At 39.0% G+C, this 19,914-nt stretch overlaps 1 protein-coding gene across 6 annotated transcripts in view; it reads left to right on the top strand.

The window, feature by feature from the left end:
• Nucleotides 1-19,914, top strand: part of PRKN (parkin RBR E3 ubiquitin protein ligase) — a 1,299,935-nt gene that overhangs the window by 204,440 nt on the left and 1,075,581 nt on the right. Inside the window, exon 2 of one of the 6 annotated variants that reach the window (XM_063096534.1) lies at nt 19,395-19,522. The exons of the other annotated variants lie outside the window; for them this stretch is intronic. Coding sequence (XP_062952604.1) covers nt 19,516-19,522 — 7 coding nt within the window. The 5' untranslated portion in view covers nt 19,395-19,515. The remainder of the gene's footprint in view (nt 1-19,394; nt 19,523-19,914) is intronic. 6 annotated transcript variants of the gene reach the window in all.

Genomic DNA, 19,914 nt, shown 5'->3' with positions numbered 1-19,914 from the left:
ATTTATTCATTACATGTTGTGTAATACATTTTATTTTTATATCAAGAAAGATAATACTCAAAACGATGTATACTTATACCCCTTTACCTTTAAAATGTAGTTTGCCAAGTAAATATAAAATTATGTAACACAGAATATTATTCTGGAAAGAGCACTGGGTTGGGAGTCCGGAGACACTGGTTCTGTTGAATTTATACCAAACTAGTTGAATAAAATCGAATAATCATTTAACTTCTTCAGTATCTTTTGTATTTGTGAAATTAGGAAATTGGATATGATCATCACATGAGTATTTTCAAACTCTGTAAAATGCTGTGGTCACCTCTTTCCTGAAAATGTGTGGTGTTTTCACTTTGTAGTCAGATTTTATTTAAATCATTTCATTTATAATTTTTAAATGGAAAGACTATTAATGATAAGAAACATATGCAAATGAAACTAATTATTTAACTAAAAGAAATATTATTAGGCATGCTAATTTGCTGTAGACCCATTGCATGCATATTTCCCCCTTGAAATGCTGCACTTTAGTGAAGATTCCCCATGCCTTGCCTCTCAAGGGGTACCATTCATCAGTTTCAAATATCTAAAATATCCTAGTGATGATTTTTTTTTTTTTATTTGAAGAACAGTCAGTATGTTTTAAGGACCTATTTAAACTGTTGTTTCAAAAACAAAATGGTGCATTGCCCCCGCCCCATCCCTTCCCCACCATGGTTTTTCTCCTTACTGTTCTTTCCAGATAGGAGCCTATTCAAAGAATTTATTAAAATAATTTTTAAAAATATTTTATTCCTGTTTTTCCTCTACTGCAACAATAAACCATGTGTCTCAGTCTCCAGACAACAAGTGGAGTTTGGAGAGGTCTGCAGCACAGCTATCTCTATGGCATAAGGGTGAACACTTGGTGCGAGCTGTCAATTTGTTGCTTATCTACAAAGGGTGTCACTCTGACAAGATGCCTGGTGCCCCAGCAAATCTATTAATCTAAGTCTTGGTTCTGTCCTCTGGCATCATTTTGATATGGTACTGCAGTGTCCTCAGTCTCAAACTTCTGCGTAAACATATTTCCAAATCTGCAGTTAAGACTTTTAGGAGCTTATTTAAGTTTAAAGATGCTGAGTTTATGAGGTCTGGCCTTAAGTGAAGGGACTACTATGTTTACATTTTTTCCCCATTAAACCTCACTAATTCAGTCGCCACTAATTCAAAATTTATGTTTTGGAGTTTAAGGAGAAAAGTATTAAAAACATCTTAACTAAGTAAATTGGTAAAGTTAAAAACATTAGGAAACAATATTAAATATACCCAGAGAAGAATAGTACTATTAAGTATCAATAGTATTTTGAAATGCCATTAAGGCTCTAATTTTGATACATTCAAATTATATGCAGACAAGTATATCAATTATGTATTGTTTATTAATTAAGAAAAAATAAGACTTCGCTGGCAAATGTATTCGTAGCACGTCTTATCTAATTCTTCATGTTTGAAAGCATTTAAGCAATTCTAATAAAACAGACTCCGGACTGATTCAGATAATTCTTCCTCTAAGATTGAAATTACTAAGGTTTCACAAAGTGAAAATCTGTAATTTGTTGAGAATCCTCATTCCTTACACCTTTCTCAGAGCTGGAGTTTAGCTGCACTTGATACAATTGTCAGAGGGATAAGTGTTTGGTCTGACAAGGAAGAGATATGTACCTAAAGTCTTTGTACTAGATAACATCCTTAACTAGGAAAGAAAATAAACTTTTTATTAACTCAAATGCTGTTTATAGATGTGTTGTCAAGGGCAGTCTTTTTTGTAAGGTTTTATTATGATTAAAATCTTTTGGAAAATATGATATATTTGACACTTCATACATTTTATCTGAGACCTGTCATAAGCAATCTGAAATTAAGATAGAGAATGTATCCTTCAGCAAACAAATAATCTTTTAAGTTGTCAACTATTCCTCTCGGCTAGAGATACATTAGAACTTTGCCATTTTTAGAAGACGTCATGTAGCCACAGAGCTGAGGAATGCTTTGGACACCATCTTAGCTAATGCCAAGAGTTGCACAAAAAGATTAGGTAATTTTCCAAAAGTCTTTCAACCTGAATTCTAGTTAATTGTCTCTTCTATTTGTATAGGTACCCCAATCTCCACATTTATTTAGTAATCAGTAAACATGCCCTGGGTGCCTACAATTTGCCAGGTATTGTGCTAGGCAGTGGGTATCACACTGCCTGTCACAGTCTAGTGGACAAGAGAGATAAAGAAACAGATCTGGAGAGATATGATAAATGCTATGACAAAGATAAAGCACAGGGTGCTGTGCTTACCCAAGGGAAGAATAGCTATTCTAACGCTTAACTTAGACTGGAATAATATAAAAACTTACCAGGGCAGGGAGTTGTCTCAGCAAGTCATTAGGGTCATGTGGGAGTGAGGAAAGAGTAGAAAAAATGTTTCTTTCAGAGAAAACAAGATCTGCAGAGGCATTGAGAGTGTGAAACAGCATGGCAAGAGTAACAGGTAGAAGGAGGGGATGATGAAAGATGAGACCAGGAGATAGGGCAGGGCCACATCGTGAAGGACTCCCGTCGTGCACAGAAGACTTGGACTTATTCACAGAGGCAGCAGGGGCTATGAAGTATTTTCATGTTGGGCGTGTCGGAATCGAATTTCTCTTTGGCAGTAACATATACATGCTACTAAAATGATTAAAATATTTGTTTAATAAATGAATGAGTGAGCAGATGAATGAACATGGTTGTTTTCCAGTCATACCTAGACAGTGATCATTTTAAATAGCCTCATGCTCTTACATGAAGGGTAGTGAAAAATAATACAACAGCAGTTAAAGGCTACTATTCTAAACAATAATCCAGCCTTCATAAACATAATATTTTAACAAAATAATATGATTTCTTTATTGTATTCACATTACATGTCACTTACTGTAATACTTCCATGGATACATGTTAAGCTTCTTGGCTCTTATTTCCAGGGTTCGGTCATTCAAAAGCAGTAGTTTGTGAACTGTTCTAGGAAGATTCTGCTGGAAAAGAGATGGTTACACATGTTCAGTGTCACCTACACCAGGAAAGACAACACAAAGTTCTCATCTTCAGGAAGCGTATAATTTATAGAGTCGGTCATGAGGATAAGATACACACATAAAAGACTTATACACAATAGATCAAAATCCCAAGTAGAGTCAAGTAAATATCAATAATTACAAATCTCTTGCTAGCATTCAAAGGTGGAAGTGACCGCAACTGGCTCGAGGGATCTTATCAATATGAAAGAAGGTATAAATTGTTTCTATTTTTGCTTAAAAATGGAATATGCTATGCATTTGGATATATTTTTCAAATTGTGGCATTTCCATGGCATGTAAGAAATGGAGTCACTCAGATCAGTTAGTTAAGAGAAGACTAAAAATTGCAAAGCTTTATTCAATGCATAACAGACAGTTTATGGTCTCCCTCTACTTCACAAAATGAGCTTCTCTACAAAATGATTTTAAGTGATTTGTATTAATGAGAATGCAGTACAAAGGGTATTCGAGTCTAATGGTGCAGAGCCACAGTTCTGTTGTGAAAACTGTATAGATAGTGTGCTAATGTGCAAAGGCCTGGGTATGTATTTGTGGCTCACACTTCGACATGCAAAAGTTTGGGGGATTGTGTTGTTTTTTTTTTTTTTTTAGATTTATAAACCCTGAAACTTTGTGTCATCTTTAGCTCTTTTACCTATTTCTGGAAGTGTAACTAGACTTTTTTAAAATTTAGTTACTTAAAATTTTTCTGTCACTACTTGCCAAGTTTAAATTCATTGAATATTTATTGAATGTTTCCTATGCACAAAGTCGTAACAGTATGGTAACATTTATAATAGTCAAATCACAAGGGGCACAAAGAGAGGTTAACGGTAATGCAACAACACATAATTGAGATCCCCACTTGCTGAAGAGCTGATGTATTAGCAGAGTTAAAAGGAAAAGTGCAGGTGACTTGGAATTTCTCCAAGTTAGCCATTATGACATTGCTAAAATCAGTCTATAAATATACTGCTGCATGTGGAATGAGACTATGTCCTTATATTTCCTATTGGCTTCTGTCTAAAGGAGGTTTAGAAAAGTGTCATGGTCTTCATTAGAAGGTGATTTTGCTGTGAATCAAGACAATGGCAGACAGACATTCAAATACAGTTATTGTAAAAGTGTCGCTTTGAAGGAATAAACAACATGGAAAATGGGCTCAGATATTCTCAGATCTTTCATGTACGTAATTACAGCTACAATTTTATCAATTGCTTTTAAAGCACCACAAATTCTACTAGCCATTTTTAGATATAGGATTTAATTTAATCTTCATGACAATCTTATCTGATAGATATCATTATTTCTATTTTATGAAAGAGCAAACCAAGGATTAAATGGAAAGTAACACACCCAAGATCATTGAGTGGAGCCACACACCCACATGTGTGATTTTTTTCCCCTATTTTCTGTGTGTGTATGGAGAGATTTATTTCTTACGAGACAGATATTATCTACTGAGGAGTATACTCTTCTAAATGAATCTAAGCTTATATATTTGATATTTTGGAAAAGAAGGACTTTCTCCATGTAGGAAGTAAGCCAAGTTTCATTTCCACCCTGACAGTGATAAAGAGTTAGCTGTATATCCAGCTGCTTGAGTGGGCCTATTATTGTCACAAAATACACGCTCCTATTATGTAAAATCCATTACCAAGCATGTAGAAGTTACTCATGCACGCAAATACAAATTTACTTTTCCACCAGCAGAATTCTTTATAATTAATCATTTTAATCTATACTTTTGTGACTTAAAAAAAAATTTAAGGGTCCTTCACCCACATTAAGAGAGTTTAAACCAAATAAGGATGTTGGCAAGAAAACTCCTTAATTTTTCAATTCAATATTTCAATTGTTTTTTTATTATTGGAAATCCTTGGTGAAAAATTGTCTAAATTAAGATCCAGACTAACCCTGACCTAAATAAGCAGTACCCCTAATTAACTACTATGTGTCTCTTATATTTCCTTTTTCAGAGAAAATAAGTTGATATGAGAGACTGGCTGTAAATGCAGTGTTTGGGTACGTCCAGATTTGGAAGGGAGCGGGTGCCATTCCCTGTGCCTGCAGCACTGCTGTAAGCCGAGGGCCTGGTCCTTCTTGCCCAGGAGCCGGGCTGTTCTGTGCTGAGAAAGGCCGTCCTCAGCCCCTGCGAGAGGGAGTGGGAGAGGAAGCCAGACTGTGGTGCTGTTTATTTTCAAAATGGCTACGAGTTACTCCACAGGTCTCACTGTGCTAAGCCCTCTACATGCATTATCTCATTTAACTGCAATGACAGTTTTGCGAGGAACGAAATTAACCCAGTTTTTCATATCAGGAGAATAAAGTGGAGTGAGGTCACGTAATTATTAAGTGGCACAGACAAAATTCAAACTAACATCTGTCTAAACTCAAATGTTTAACCATGATATTATATTATCTTCTAGCCGTGGTGGCTACACAAACTGTGTAGCTATCTCAGGCCCCAAAATTGATGTTAGTGGAAATCTTTTGTTTTGACTGGAAGAGTTCAGATTGTACTTGGAAACAAGGAGGCATTCATGAGAGGTTTATACAGAAAAAATAGCCTAGTGAAAGTTACGTGGGAGGGAGGGTGGGTAGTAGGGGGTGTGTGGCATCATTCTTTCCAGCTTTGCCGTCATTTTCTTGGAGGTAGTAGTTAAATGCTACTCTATTCTGATCTCTAATAAAAGTAGGATCATATGCTCTTAGCTTTTACAGGGGAGCCAGAGTTCTCTTAGCTGGGTCCCTGATAGTGCATTGGCAAGATGCCTACTTCTATTAGTTCGACAGCTATAAAAAAAAAAAAATGACAGGGATTTCCTCAGAAGTGGAACTGGGAGTTTTAGTTAATCAGTAATAAAAATATTTATTATACATTCCATGTCAACGTTACATTCACTATCTCACGTAATCCACACAGTGATGCTATGAGGTCATTACAATTATAATCCTCATTTAGGAGGTTTATGAAAGGTAAATTACCTGCCCAAAGTCATACAGCTAGTGAATACTAGATTCAAGACTCCAACTCACATGTGTCTGAGCGTATCCTTGTATATGAGGATTCATTATAGGATTTGACCTTATGCAACTTGGGAAGCCGGACAAGCAGTCTCTGTAAGGCTGTTGTCTTCACATCAGATGCTGGAGCTTGAAGTCCACAGGGCAAGCCCTGGGAAGGGAAGATGGATATGAAGAAGGGAGAGCAAGGATGAGCTGGACATCTTACCCGTGACATAGGAACTCATGTCAGTTTCCATTGCCTGCGACCTTGATGGGGACCTGCAGAAGCCAGGCATGCTGAACAAGCACAGCTGGTCCAGGAGTCAGAGAGGCTGAAGAAGGAGCAGGAGAAGGTGGAGCAGTTGCACAGCGGATGCCTCATGCCAACGCGGAGGCCAGGAGATGAGCAGCAATGTGTGTAAGCTACAAAATAAAAGGCTGCTGCTCAGTCCTGCCTTCCAGATCCCACCTGAGAATCCCCACTGTGTGCGGCCCACCCTAACCAGAGACACGCAGGGAATGGAACTCGAGGAAATGCAGCTCGGACGACCAAGCTGACACATGGCAGGTGCTCAAGAAGAAAAGAAGCCATCGAGGGCAGCTTCCAGTAAGGAGAGGATTCAGCAGGGACACCGTGACCGTCCACCATCTCGTTCATTTGCCACATCCCAGAGTGGGAAGAGGACCAGGAGGTCATTGCGCTCTCCGCCTCGTGTCGCGGATGTGGCAGTCCAGTCGAGACGTGGACTGCTTTGCCCAGAGATGCTGAGCGAGGCTGGCAGGGAGAGGGCGAGAGGCCTTCCCCGCTCACTCCCATGCAGCTTCCAGCCGCAGGGGCTGTGGGTGAGCAGCGGGCAGCTAGACTGCGGTGATGTCAGGGCTCCACGGTTGAAGGAGAAGTGGCCGTGCACAGGCCCTTTTGCCAGGGGCAAAATAACAGAATTCTTTTATTAGTTACTCACCAGGAGCTTAGATATTCAAGTTCAAAATAGCTTTCAGTTTTCCCCTTTCATCTCTTTCACTGCTCCTAATATTTCTTAGAGTCTGTCTTCTTCGTTATAAGCTGATTATTCTTCCTTCTCTTTGATATATGTAGTTTCTTAGGCCCAAGAGATAAATCTTTTTACATCTAAAATGTGAACTTATTCTCTGAGTACCTATGGTCACCTGCTACTCTGTTTGTGGAATTAAGTACTATTGATGTCATGCCTAAGTGTCCTTGGCACATTTCTGCCTGATTTTCATGCTTCTGGTAACCAACTCCATCTGAAAAGTTTTTCAAATGTATGGTATTCCTGTTTTCCCCTACACATCTAGCAGAGTTCCCTCTTCCCTTTTCCAAGCTGCAGCTACCAGGAAAGATAAAGGGAGAAGTCATCTTTGACCCTTTCCTCTTCACACCCTCTCCCTTTTCTCTTTTCAGTTGCTTCTCTCTTACTCTACATGAAGGGTTAGTTGGTGGCTCCAAGCAGCAGCTACAGCAAGTTGGAGATTACAGTGACATTGACCTTATCCCGCTGGCTGAGCAAGGCAGGGAAGAGACAGGATGGCATAAAAGCAGAAAGACGTGGGAGAGAGGAATTCGTTTCTCCCGCATTAGTGCCTCCCTCTTCCCCAAGGTACAGGTAGAAGGCGTGACACAAACAGTACTATTTGAGTGCACCATGCTCTTCTGTTTCCTGACTTTCCAAATGTGTGTGAGGCCAGACAGGACAACCCGTAAAGAGCTTCAGACCAGAGACTGACCCCTGCGGTAAGAGAGAAGCGGCTCTCAGCATATGCCAAGTTTTCTGCTCCCAGAGCCTCCACTATGGAGCTCAGCCTGCCAGTTGGAAACTTCAGGCAACCAGAGTTCTTCTCTGCTTTTTGGATAAGTCAAGGGGAAAGGAATTAGGAATCTCTAGGTGTGGCTCCATGTCTACCTGATAACATGCCAGTAACTACAATGCTCCTGAGCAAAGGTATCCAGTCAGCAGAGCTTGTGCTCATTAGGAAATAAACTGCTACTGAGAAACTACTATTAACAGAAGTATTCAGGATTGTCGAATGTTTGCCAAAATCTGCAGAATAAATGTGTCAGTGCTTCTGATCTGTCTCGGACCAAAATGTGGGTGTTGCAGGCATGCTTCAGTTGCAGAGGAAATGAAGACAGTGCTGGTTCTTCCCTGTCTGGCCTTCAGGATGCTGGTCCACCCCTCTGTCTGCAGTCTGGTGTTCTCTTAGCCTCTTCTTCTGTCCTTTTGGAACCTTCCACTGGCCTCTTACAGTTAGCCTGAACTGAAAGAGGACAGATGCCTAAATGACTGAAATGATAAAAGATTAGCCTTTAAGGCCACAGTGACAATTAGCACCTGAAAGGCTAAGAGAAAATAATTAGTTTGAAGGGTACCGTTGCATGCTACTTTGTAGGAAGGAGGTCTGGTAGAATTCATTTTCTACACCCCTTTTGTTTTTAAGCTTTGCCTTAGCCTGGATTCCTCCCCAAAATAGAACTCATGGCAAAGGCTTCTTTGCAGATATTTTACTTTGTCAAGTGATCCCAAGAACAGAAGTGGAGTCTGAAGAGAGTGACCCTGGAGAGAAGGAATGCCAGTTCAATCCCAACCCTACCCCTAACCCATTGTGTGGCTGATCACCTTAGTGAGCTACCCAGCCTCAACCCTGCTTGGGACCCTCTGAGGAACTGTGTAGAATGGGCCTCAGATGTATTCACCCAAAGTTCCTCCTGGTTGAGGTTGATACCATGTGTCGCCTGCCTTGCTCTTCCCCATCTCTGCATGTGCTGGACAGCAACGTGGTTGCCCACGAGCATCCCATGAGCATCTCACGAGCTGGCAACAGGTGAGGTTCAGGGTCAAAAGTGACTGAGCCTCATGACTGAAGTAAGATACTGCCAGGTCTCAGCTGCAGGCTGGGTGTGAAGGTGGCCAGAGGTCATGGGGTGACACCATAGCTCACAGCTCTTGTGCATCACCTCTGGCCACGTTCTGGAAATGATGTGGAACGTGGTATTCCCAGGTTCTCCTTTACTATGTTCTTGAAGTGCTTTTTATGCCAAGCAGTTTGTTGTTTATGCTTTACATCAAATCAGTCCCTGGTGTCCATCCTTTGTGACCTGCTCAGTGTGAGTGAGGACAGTGCTAAGGCCTGGGCAGTGCTCTAAAAGCTTTTCATAAACCATCCATCCTTACATTTGATGTTTGTAGGGCGTGAGAGTGTCCATTGAATGTGAAAGTTGTCCGTTCACAAAATATGATTATGGCTGCATTTTTCTTAGTATATAGAATATACTATGGAATATACACAATATTCTTAGTATCTTAGAATATGGACTAGCCTCCTTTTTGCCTTCATTTATCATTAGAATCTCATTAGAAATATCAGATAATCATCAGATTACCTTTCTTTCATTGAAGAAAAAAAAGGTATAATGTTTCTGTTTGGAGACTGAAAGAGATTTCAGGAAAATCTAAGCTAAAAACATCCTGCGCTCTGGAATTAATTGTGCCATCTTGGTTTTCTGATATATCAGTGGGTGTCATTTTTTCTCGCACTGCCAAGAAAGATACAGATGACTGTATTCATGATCTTATATATATTTATACATATATATTATTTGTGTATATTAACAAATTTAAGATATCACACTTAGTTAAGTGTCCATTTCACTGTGAAGTTAAATATTGGCTTTTTTCCTTTTTTTTCCTGGTAGATTGTAAGTAAATAAATGTTTGCTTAATATTTCACAAAAGGATACAGTTTAAAAGCAAAAGCACCTTCATTTCTTTTTCATCCTGAGGCTGTCACCCAGAAAGTAGCAAGGGTGTGGAGGCAGCTGAAGGGACTATTTTATGTCCTTTTCTCTTCCTCCTTTTTCTTTTCGTGAAAACTGTCACATTGCTCCTGGGGACCGGCTGAGGCCTCCGCACTCCACAGGGAGCCATCAGAGAGTGTGCTGTCAGGTGACAAAGACATTCCTTCTCTGTTCATAAAGTAAAGTTATTTAATAGTCTTAGTTACAATTAAACTATTTTTTTCAATTAAACTATTTTAATTGTGTAAAATTATCTTCACCTGATCTCATGCTAGTATTTTATTGCTTTTAAAAAATGATCTTCTTTTTTTTTTTTTTAAGTAACAGACTTTATTTTTATAGCAGTTTTTGGTTTATAGAAAAGTTGAGCAGGAAGTGCAGACAGTCGACATAACTGCCTCCCCAGTTTCTCCTGTCATTAACGTCTTACACTGGTGCGGTGCATTTGTTACAATCATGAACCAATACTGATCCATTATTATTAACTCACTTTTACATTAGGGTTCCTTCTTTGTGTTGCACAGTTCTGTGGGTTTTGCCCAATGTGTCACATCACGCATTTACCATTACAGTGTCATACAGAATAGTTTCAACTCTCTAAAAATCCTCTTCAATCCACCTGTTCATCTCTCCCTCCTCCCCTGAAACCATGGTAACCACTGTTTTTTTTTTTTTTATCTGAAACATTTATCAAGAAATGAGAATTTCAGATATACATAACTTTTTAGAGATTCGCTTCAAGGAAATTGGGAGAGGGTCATGAGGAAGGTGGGCCCTGGAATAAAGAGAAAAGTCACTGAAGGCAGAGCTGTCCCTAAAGCGGGGACATAGCCAGGTGGGGTGTCTGTAGGTGCACAGGCAGGCTCCCTGACCAGTGGCTGTGAAATCCAATGCCACGCAGGGTCCGAAGCAGAAAGCAGACTGGCAATCTTTTCCTCCAAGTTGGTAGTGATGGATGGGGAAAGTAATTCCAGGATTGCTGCCCCAGAAACACTTAGGACTCCTTTGAAATTGGGGAGTTGAGTGGTTATTTCACAAGGTAGCTTATGCTGTTGGGAAAAATGTGGTTTTGCCTAAAACTGTGGATTCAAAACAAAGACTGATTTATCAGCCATGGATTAAAAACCGATCTAGTCCAAACTCACAATTTTGTGTAGGATAGATTTTCTATCTTTCCTCCATGCAGGCTGTTGAAAAATAGAGTTTTAATATCCTGTACTTCATCCCTTTCTAATGTTTACTTGGTGCATTCTAGAAGATAAGCATTCTTCTTTGACACAAGCTAAATGTATGCCGTTTCAACTCTTCTTAGTTGCCTTGGAGAAGGGCCAGCAGAAGAATTCTAGATTATAATGCCATCATTGATTGTTTTATAAAGATTAACTGAATTTATGTGCATTGAGGTAAATTTGAACTTTGTTTAAGGCTTATACCAATACATAGAGTATTATGCTGTTCTTTAAGATACTGCCTCATGTAGAAGGGTCGACATTTATAAGCTAGGAGAAAAGGAGAAGGGACAGGAAGGAAATGTGAGCTCCTTCTCCCTGGGGTCCTGTTCCTCTTCTCCTGTGTCTAATTGTTGACTCCTCCTCATCCTTCGGATGGTCGCTTCATCCTAGATGTCCACAGACAGGTGCAAACACCGTAGATTTCAAAAGCACCTTTGCCTTCCGCTTCGAATCATGTATCAGAGTTGCAATTTCAGTTGGAGTGATTATTTAATACCTGTCTTTCCCACTAGGATGTAAACTCCATCAGAGCAGGACCCTTTTATTGCTCAGTAACAGATGTGTGACGCCTAGGTACCCGGCAGGGGCTTATCACCTTCGCCAACACTGTTTGAGCGCTTACTGTATGTCAGGTCCTGTTCTCACACTCTCTGTGGGTTCACTCATTTGATCATCACAACAGCCCTGTATAGTGAGCATTATTGTTCTCATTTATAGAGGAGGAAAGTGGTACTCAGAGAAGTCACCTGTCCGGGATGACAGAGGGAGTAAGTGGCAGAGCTGGCATTCTCGCTGGCTGTCTGGCTTCACAGCCTGTGCTCTGCAGTGTCACACTAGATTGCCTCTCAGTAAGTATTTGTAGAAGGGAGGAAAGCAGTAATGATATTCAGCTTGAGCTCTGTTGATTTTATGACATGTGGCACTGGAGTTGAAGGTGGCCCACACCTTAGTAGATATAAAGATAGCTCATTAGTGAAGAATGGCTTGATGGAGCCCATTTACCCACACTGTTGGCACTTATTTTTCAATAATTTCTTTTTTCTTGGACAAATATGAGTAGACATGGAAATTCCAAATAGGATGAGGCATAGGGGTGTTTCCTGAATTTGATGTAAAACATGCATGCCTGGAGATTCTCATTAGTTTAAAAAGACAAAGAAGGAATGGCAAAGAATTATTGGGAATATTCAGCCAAAATTAACAGGAATTTTTCATTGTATAAACAGAACTGTAATTTTTTAGATATTTAAACTTTTGGAAATCTGGGTTTTATCAGGACAGGTAAGCTATTGCAGAGCACTGGTTCTTAAGTGTCAGTGAGTTTTTACCCTCTGTTTAAAAAATGAGAAAAGGAAGTGGGATGTAGTGTCTGTACTTATGTCATGGAGATTATCTAGGCAAAACAGTCCTTTTTGGCATTAAAATAGCCATTATTTTATAAATTAGTTTTGCAAGGTTGTTTGGTTGAGTGAGCTTTTTTTTTTTCTCCTCAATGTCTTTATTTGAAGATTAAATAATTGTTGATTCTATGCTGAATTCTTTACTTTTCTTCTGATTTTCTAGTCCATGAAGTTCAAATGTCTGGAAATCACTGATCCTAAAAATTTAAACTCATTAAGTCAGTGAAACTTTTTTCCAGAAAGTCCTTTTATAGACTTTATGCAGTTTTCTGTTTGTTTATTTTTAAAGTTTTATATGTGTTCATTTCCTTAATAAAGAAAATGAGTTAGTGAGAAAATCATGGAAAGTAATGTCAGGGAGGCCCTGCTGGCCTCAAAGGCTCACGCAGGAGCGGCGCTGCCGTAGAAGACCAGTCTCTAGGTCTCCACTCTGACAGAGCAAAGCAGAAGTCAGTGTTTTCTTTTCTTTTCTTTTTCTTTTTTATTTCCACTTAAAGTCTGGTCAGCCTCTAATGAAATGGAGACAAAGGCTGTCTGGCCAAGACAACCAACAACCATTCCCCATGGAGTGTCCTTTACAAAGTTGACTTTGTGGAATGAACCTTCATAAGCTGGTGGCCAAGGAATTCGAGTTCACATTTTATTCGGTTTTTAAGACCGGGGTGATCACCAGAGCAGCTAAGGGCTGAGTGGGGGCATCACCAGTTTGTGTCATTCACTGGCTGTAAACATTTCTTCCCTCCCCGGCTCCCAAAGTTGATCACATTTTCTAGACCTTCTCAGTAGGTGATGGTACAGTTTCTCCTTGAAATCTGTTTTTTTATAAGTACTGATGTGTTTATCCTTTGGCATGCTCCATGTAATGTGTACCACATAATGAGGTTGTTAAAGTAACTTTTGAATATGCAACCTTATAAAATATTCTTTCTTGTTGGTAGAAGTACAAAGTAAAACAACCATTCAGAGAGGCATTTTGATAATATCTATCAAAAGCTTACACGCAGATGTCCTCTGACCCAGAAATTTCACTTCTAATATTCTGTCCCACAGAAATCCTTGAGCAGGTGTACGATGGTATATATTCATTAATTATGAAAACCAGAGGCAACTAGAGTGTCCCCTAAAGGAATAATGTTTTAATAAATTATGATACATGCGTTGTATGGAACACCATGGCACCAAAAGAAAGAATGTGGTAGAACTGTAGTTCTTTAATGGAAGGAGTTTTGTGGTGTGTTATTGAGTACAAAATGGAATTGTAGAACTTTTTGTATGGTACCATTTTTGCTTAAACAAAGGGATAGATGGATTTGCAGGCATATATACATACATATAGATACATACCTATATACATATATGTGTATGAATAATAATGCAGCATGAAAAGATTCCAGAAAGATGTACACTGAAATGTCAACAGCGCTTACCCTTGGAGAGTGGAATTAGGAAGGGTGAGTGGAATTAGGAATTAGGAAGTGTGGGAAGGGGAGGCACCTGTATTTTTTAAATATATGCACTTCAAAAAAAATCCATTTTATAATTTAAGAAAAACAAAATAAAATACTGAAATAAGCCTCTGTTAATGTCAAATATCAATTTGTTAGAGAATTGTGTGAATATGACTTAATAGATGCTGAAAATCATTTGAAGCAAGACATGCTTTGCATATGCAATAGAAGATTATGGTTCTTTAGGGTTTTCTAGCAAGCCTGTAGTTCTTTGGGGTTCTCCAGCTAGACTTTACATACAGTGGGTGAGATTCCATTTTTGTCGGTCCATAATGGTGGTTCCCTCAGATATCAATCACCTGTGGTTGTGCACATCCAGTGCGGAACTATCTGAGGTTAACCAGGTTGTTTCAACAAGTAGTCAGCTCAGATTAATGGGAACAGTTGCTGAGACTAAAGACGAGTGTGGTGGGTGTCAGTACAAAGCAGCTGTCTCCTGAATGAGTTAAACCATGTGTGGCCCATACCCTGCTGCCGCATTAGATTTAGTTACTAGTTCTGGAGATGAGGATAAATACCACTATGCAGGCGGGAGTCAAGTGCTAATTTACTATTTTGAGAAAAGAAAATCACATTTATTTTGGTTTTCTGCTCTTGCATTTAAATCTACTTCTGACCTCAAAAGAAATAATTACCTATTTTATAAGTCAGTAGCTGTGCTGAGTAGCATTTAAAAAATAGCAATGTCTCTTATACTACTTTGGTGCTTTCAAAAATAATTGAAGAAAGTCATTGTGCCAACATGTTTTAAAAATATGCTATGCAAACACAATTATTATTGCTAGCTGAGTTTTAATGCTCTAAGTAAACATAATACTGACCATTCCTTTAAGGAATACTTAGTTGATCGTGACTTTGAATTGGAGAATATCCCTAAATATCCAATTTTTCTTAAGGAGTAAAGCAATGCCATAACTTTATTAAAGATATTCCAGTGGTTTAACTACAAAAATGACAAATTTAGGCCCTTAAAACCTGCCTAGTTTTTGCAAACTATCTCAAATTGTATAAAACATATTTTTTTCTATTATGGAATTTACATTAACATTAATAGTTAGTGATGAGATTTGCCTTTAAATAAGTTTTTTTTCCCTTGATTTTGTGAAAGGAATATATGTTAGAAGGCATAGAAAGAACTAGTAAATATGACTACATAAAAATTAAAAATTCCTCTAGGGAAAATGATATAAACAATGTAAAAACAAAATTAATGAACTGAAGGAAAACATTAAATATGATAAACGGGCTAATTTCCTTTAATATGCAAACAACTCTTAAAAATTAATAAGAAAAATATGCCCAATAGGCAGATGAGCAAACATTATGAACAGACAGTCACAGCGACATAAATGGGAACGGCCAAGTATGGTAAGAACGCCCATCTCTCTGCAGCTGAAGTGCTGAAAATGGGAAGTGGGGACCAACGGGCACTGTCACAAACGCTGATGTACTGTTTACCATCTTGACTCAGAAGCCTCATAGGCTTCTCTACTTTAATGTATCCAAAACATAATTCTTAGTCTTGTCTTCTTACCCCTGCTAACCTGCTTGTCACTCAGTCCTATTATCTCAAGGAACGTGAATGCCGTTTACCCAGCAGCTCGAGCCTAGTGCACATGTCATCTCTGAGGCCCCTTTCCCCTGGTCCTTTGTATCTAGTCATCAAGTCCTGCTTGCTGTTGTCAGTTCCTGCGCGGGCCCCCAGCCCCGCTGACACCACCCCATTTCATCTCCCACGATTCCTGCTCTTGTCTTCTAATGAGCCAGATTCTTTGCCTAACATTCAGGGTGATCTTTTTCATCTTAGTTCAAATACAGTCTACTTATTTTAGAGTAGACGATGTATTCACATGGTTCAAAATTCAAAATTTATAATAAGGAGCAACAGAGAAACATTCCCACCCACCTGGTCTGCTCAGACATCCAGGCCCTTTATTAAGAGGTAGTCGATGTTATCACCACTTTCTTTCAGACATATTTGATGTACATACAACCAAATAGATGTATATATACATATATTTTTTTATTTCTCTTTTTACTGTGAATTACATCATATTATGCAGTGTTCCAATCAGTGGAAATAACTCCACATCAGTATATATGTGCATCAACATTTTTTGAGACTGTGTATAGTATTCCCTTGTATGGATGAACTATAAGCTCTTTAACTTAATGAATTCCCTACTACTGACTCTGAAGTGAATTTTTCCAACTTTCTCTCTTAAAAACAAAATTGCAGTTAGTAGCCTTATACACACATCATCTTGAGTAAGTCCAAGTATCTCTATAGTATAGATACTTAGAGGTGAAATTGCTGGGTCAAAGGGTATGTGCCTTTGCAATTCTGATAGGTCTGGCTAACGTGCCCTTCTGGGTGGCCTTACCAATGTACACTGCCTCCAGGATCTATGAGACTGCTTTTTCCCTGCACACTGTCCAACATATTGTCATCACACTTTTTGATCTTCTCACTCTCTCTCCCTCCTTCCCTAGCCCCCTTCTTTCATCCCTCCCTTCCTTTCTACTTTCCCTCTCTCCATCACAGGGTTGGATCTCCACCCCAGCCTGATGCTCTCCCAGCCTCCTACATCTCCCCCCAACCCAATTTTTAAGTATACACTTAAATATACATTTAAAAATTTTTCAGTTTACATACAGTTAAACCCACTTTTTTGGTGCACAGCTCTGTGAGTTTTTACACATGCACAGCTTCTTTTAACCTCCAGCACACACAGGATATGGAAGACTTCCAGCTCCCCAAAGAATCCATTCCTGTTTCCTTCACAGGCGTCTCCCCCAATATATCTCTTGCACATCTCATCAGGTCTTGGTGTCTGTTTCTTGGAGGATCTAGACTAGCATGTCAGGAGACTGGGTTTTATGTATGTGGCAGATGAATTGTCCTTGGAGTAAGAGATCACATTGTCTTTGTCTTCTGGTGATGTGACTCTTTGCATTTTGAGGAGCGTAGTATTTGTGGAGGCTATGGTAATCCTAATGAATTGCAGTCAGTCATTTTTGGGTCCTAATGTCTTTGGCTCTTACACGTCAGTTAAAGGTTGAATTCTAACAAGCAGAGAAATCCAGCAATGATATTGGTGAGCACCCTGATCCCAGGAGTGCTTCTGCTCGGACTGCATCAATTCTGTAGCAGGAATGATGTATAAGAAATTTTCACATTGGAGGGTGGATTGGACAAGATGATCTGTAAGGACCCTTCCACTAATATGCCACAGAGATTTTGTGATTCTAAGAGCCTGTTATCCATCTCCTTTAAGTTGGGTTTTGGACTAAATTTTTATTGCCTAATCTGCTTTCATTTATTCATTTTACATAGTGTACTCAATTTATATATATTTTTTCCTTTCCTTGTTTTTAATGTGAAGGCTTTAAAAAAATTATTGATAACCAGTCAATGCTAGATGCCACAGCTACTTAATTACTTTTGATCCCAACATTATTAAAGTTAATGCTGCTGCTACTGCTGGTATTTTTTTTTTTTTTTTTTTTTGTCTTTGTGGATGTGTAGCTTATCCCCTGATATACTCTTGGTCACACAATTTTATGAAGATATAGTCTTGTGTGTTTTGACATATACAAAACTTGTCATAATAGGTTTCCTGGGTGACCACAGTGGTACTTATATGCCTTTGACCAGATTTTCTTCAAGTGTACTTCCTTGGGTAAAAGATGAAATATTTATGTGATGGTGTATTGGTCGGAATACTGTAGAGAATTAATTTTGAGGGTAACAGATGAACATAAAATAAAAAGTTGTGGAAGTATAAAAAGTCAAAGCCTCTTAAATATTTTTTGTAGTAAGTACAGTGCCTTGTATAAAGCATGGAGATAATTGAAAAAGACCTTTAAGGTATGTAGCTTTTGAGACTTAACCGAATTGTCTCCAGAGAAAAGATTATCACACTGCTTTCCTGGTCCAAGACAACACAGTCAGTCGGGGAAGTGAGTACTGCCGTGGGCGTTTAGAACCCAAAGTTTAAACGTGCTGAAAAGGTCAGATTCAGAAGAAAAGGGGCAAAAACGAAGAGCAGGGCACCATAAATGCCACACTACCAAAGGTTACTCCTTTTGTATTTTTTTAGCCAGAAATAAATGTTATGATAATTTTAGTCTGAGGATTTTATGTGTGCCAGTAAATCCAAATATTTCCAGAAATAATAGGAACAAGCCTACATTGATCCATATAAAGGACACACACACAAGACAGTGCATTTGGTTTTTTGACAGAAAATAACAACTCGATTGGCCTATAATTCATAGTTCTTTGACTTTGAAGGGAATGCTCTGTCATGAGCCAGTCATGCCCTCATTTGTAAAAATTATTTCAGTTAATCGAAGTTTTGATCTAAAATGGCTTAGGAACGAACAGATTAATGGAGCAGCTCTCTTCATTTTATGAAAAATGTAGCTGGCACTAAGGTGCCCAGCAGCATGTAATGTCCCCTTGTGCATCCCAGCGAGATGCCAAATACAGTGCCAACTAATTTTAATACAAAGCACTGTCAAGAGACAGAGTCTGCCTGCCTTTGACTTCTACTCAATGGAAAAGTTATAGGTAAAAAAATAAATCTGTTTTGTTTTTTCACCAACACTGGTAGAGTTTAGAAGGTGAATTAACTTTAAGAAAAACCTTAAAATGTATCAGAAATTAGTTTCAGAATAATTGATGGTGTTTACAGATTTTGAAGAGACTTAAATTTAGCTCTTGTTGGACATTTGAATTCTGCAGACAGGAATGCATGGTCTCATTATGATTTGGTAGCCCGTTTGCTACTATAAATCTGAAGATGGCTAGATCAATAGGGAATTGATTATTTTTTAAAAGCTTCACTCAGCCATATAGGTGACTGCTTAATCCTTTAAGTTAAAACTTTAAATTTTAATTCTGGTAGGGTGAAAATCCGTTTATGTAGTACTGCATCCCTCTGTACCACCTTAACCAGAGTGTAGCGCATGCAATTGAATCTTTTGTGGATGACTCTGTGATGTCATCATATATGTGTTTTGGTTCTTAGAATATGCTAGAGTCAGGGAAGCTCTTGTAGATGGGGTGGGTGGTCGGCCTAATGGGGTTCTTGTCCAGGCACCCCCTGGCTTGCATTCCCTGACAGCTAGTCTTTGGTGGGCTTCCACAGAATTGCTCTGTTCTCCTGGTCATTGCAGGGTGACTGCTTTTTAGTCATGTTAATTAGTAAAGCCAAGGCACAAAGAAGGAGCCCTTTTCCCCAAGTTTCTTTTTTTTCTCTTTCAGAAATAGTTTTGACTTTCATGTCTCCTTCCTCATTGAGATCCTCCTCTTCCTCTGCTTCTCTTTTTCCAGGGGCCAGCAGTTGCCTGTGATCATTCACATACTTGTCTGTCCCTTTCGTGGCTGGAGGCTGCAAGCGTGAAGTTTGCTCACTGAGTGTGCAGAGGGGGTCCTCCTCACCGTCCCAAGCGTCATGCCAGGTGTTTGGTGAAGGGTTTATTCCAAAGTCTTCAAGTGTTTTTATTTAACAAATATGTGACTTCTGTGAGCTTGATGTTCTCCTTAGTGTTTGACTTTAAGCAGAATTTCAGGAATTAGCAGCGTTAGAAAACACATCCTTGATGTTAGAGTCACTTTCAACGTGAATAACTGTACTTAGTCTTTAAATAACCGTGAGTCAGAGCCTGAATCAAGGAGGTGATATTCAAGGGCAGAAAGCCAATATCCACTTACAGCTCAGTATGAAACTCTTTTTCCCAGAGTAAGCTCTCCAGTTGTTCATGAAATTAATCAAATACACGTCAATGTCTCCCATATGGGAGGCGGTGGTAGGTAAGAAGAGCTCACTGTGAACCAACAACATACTCACGCA

Source organism: Cynocephalus volans, chromosome 5 (assembly GCF_027409185.1).
Source record: "Cynocephalus volans isolate mCynVol1 chromosome 5, mCynVol1.pri, whole genome shotgun sequence".
NCBI lineage: Eukaryota > Metazoa > Chordata > Mammalia > Dermoptera > Cynocephalidae > Cynocephalus > Cynocephalus volans.
The sequence above is the reverse complement of the archived record's forward strand: the minus strand, read 5'-3'. Positions and strand labels throughout refer to the sequence as shown.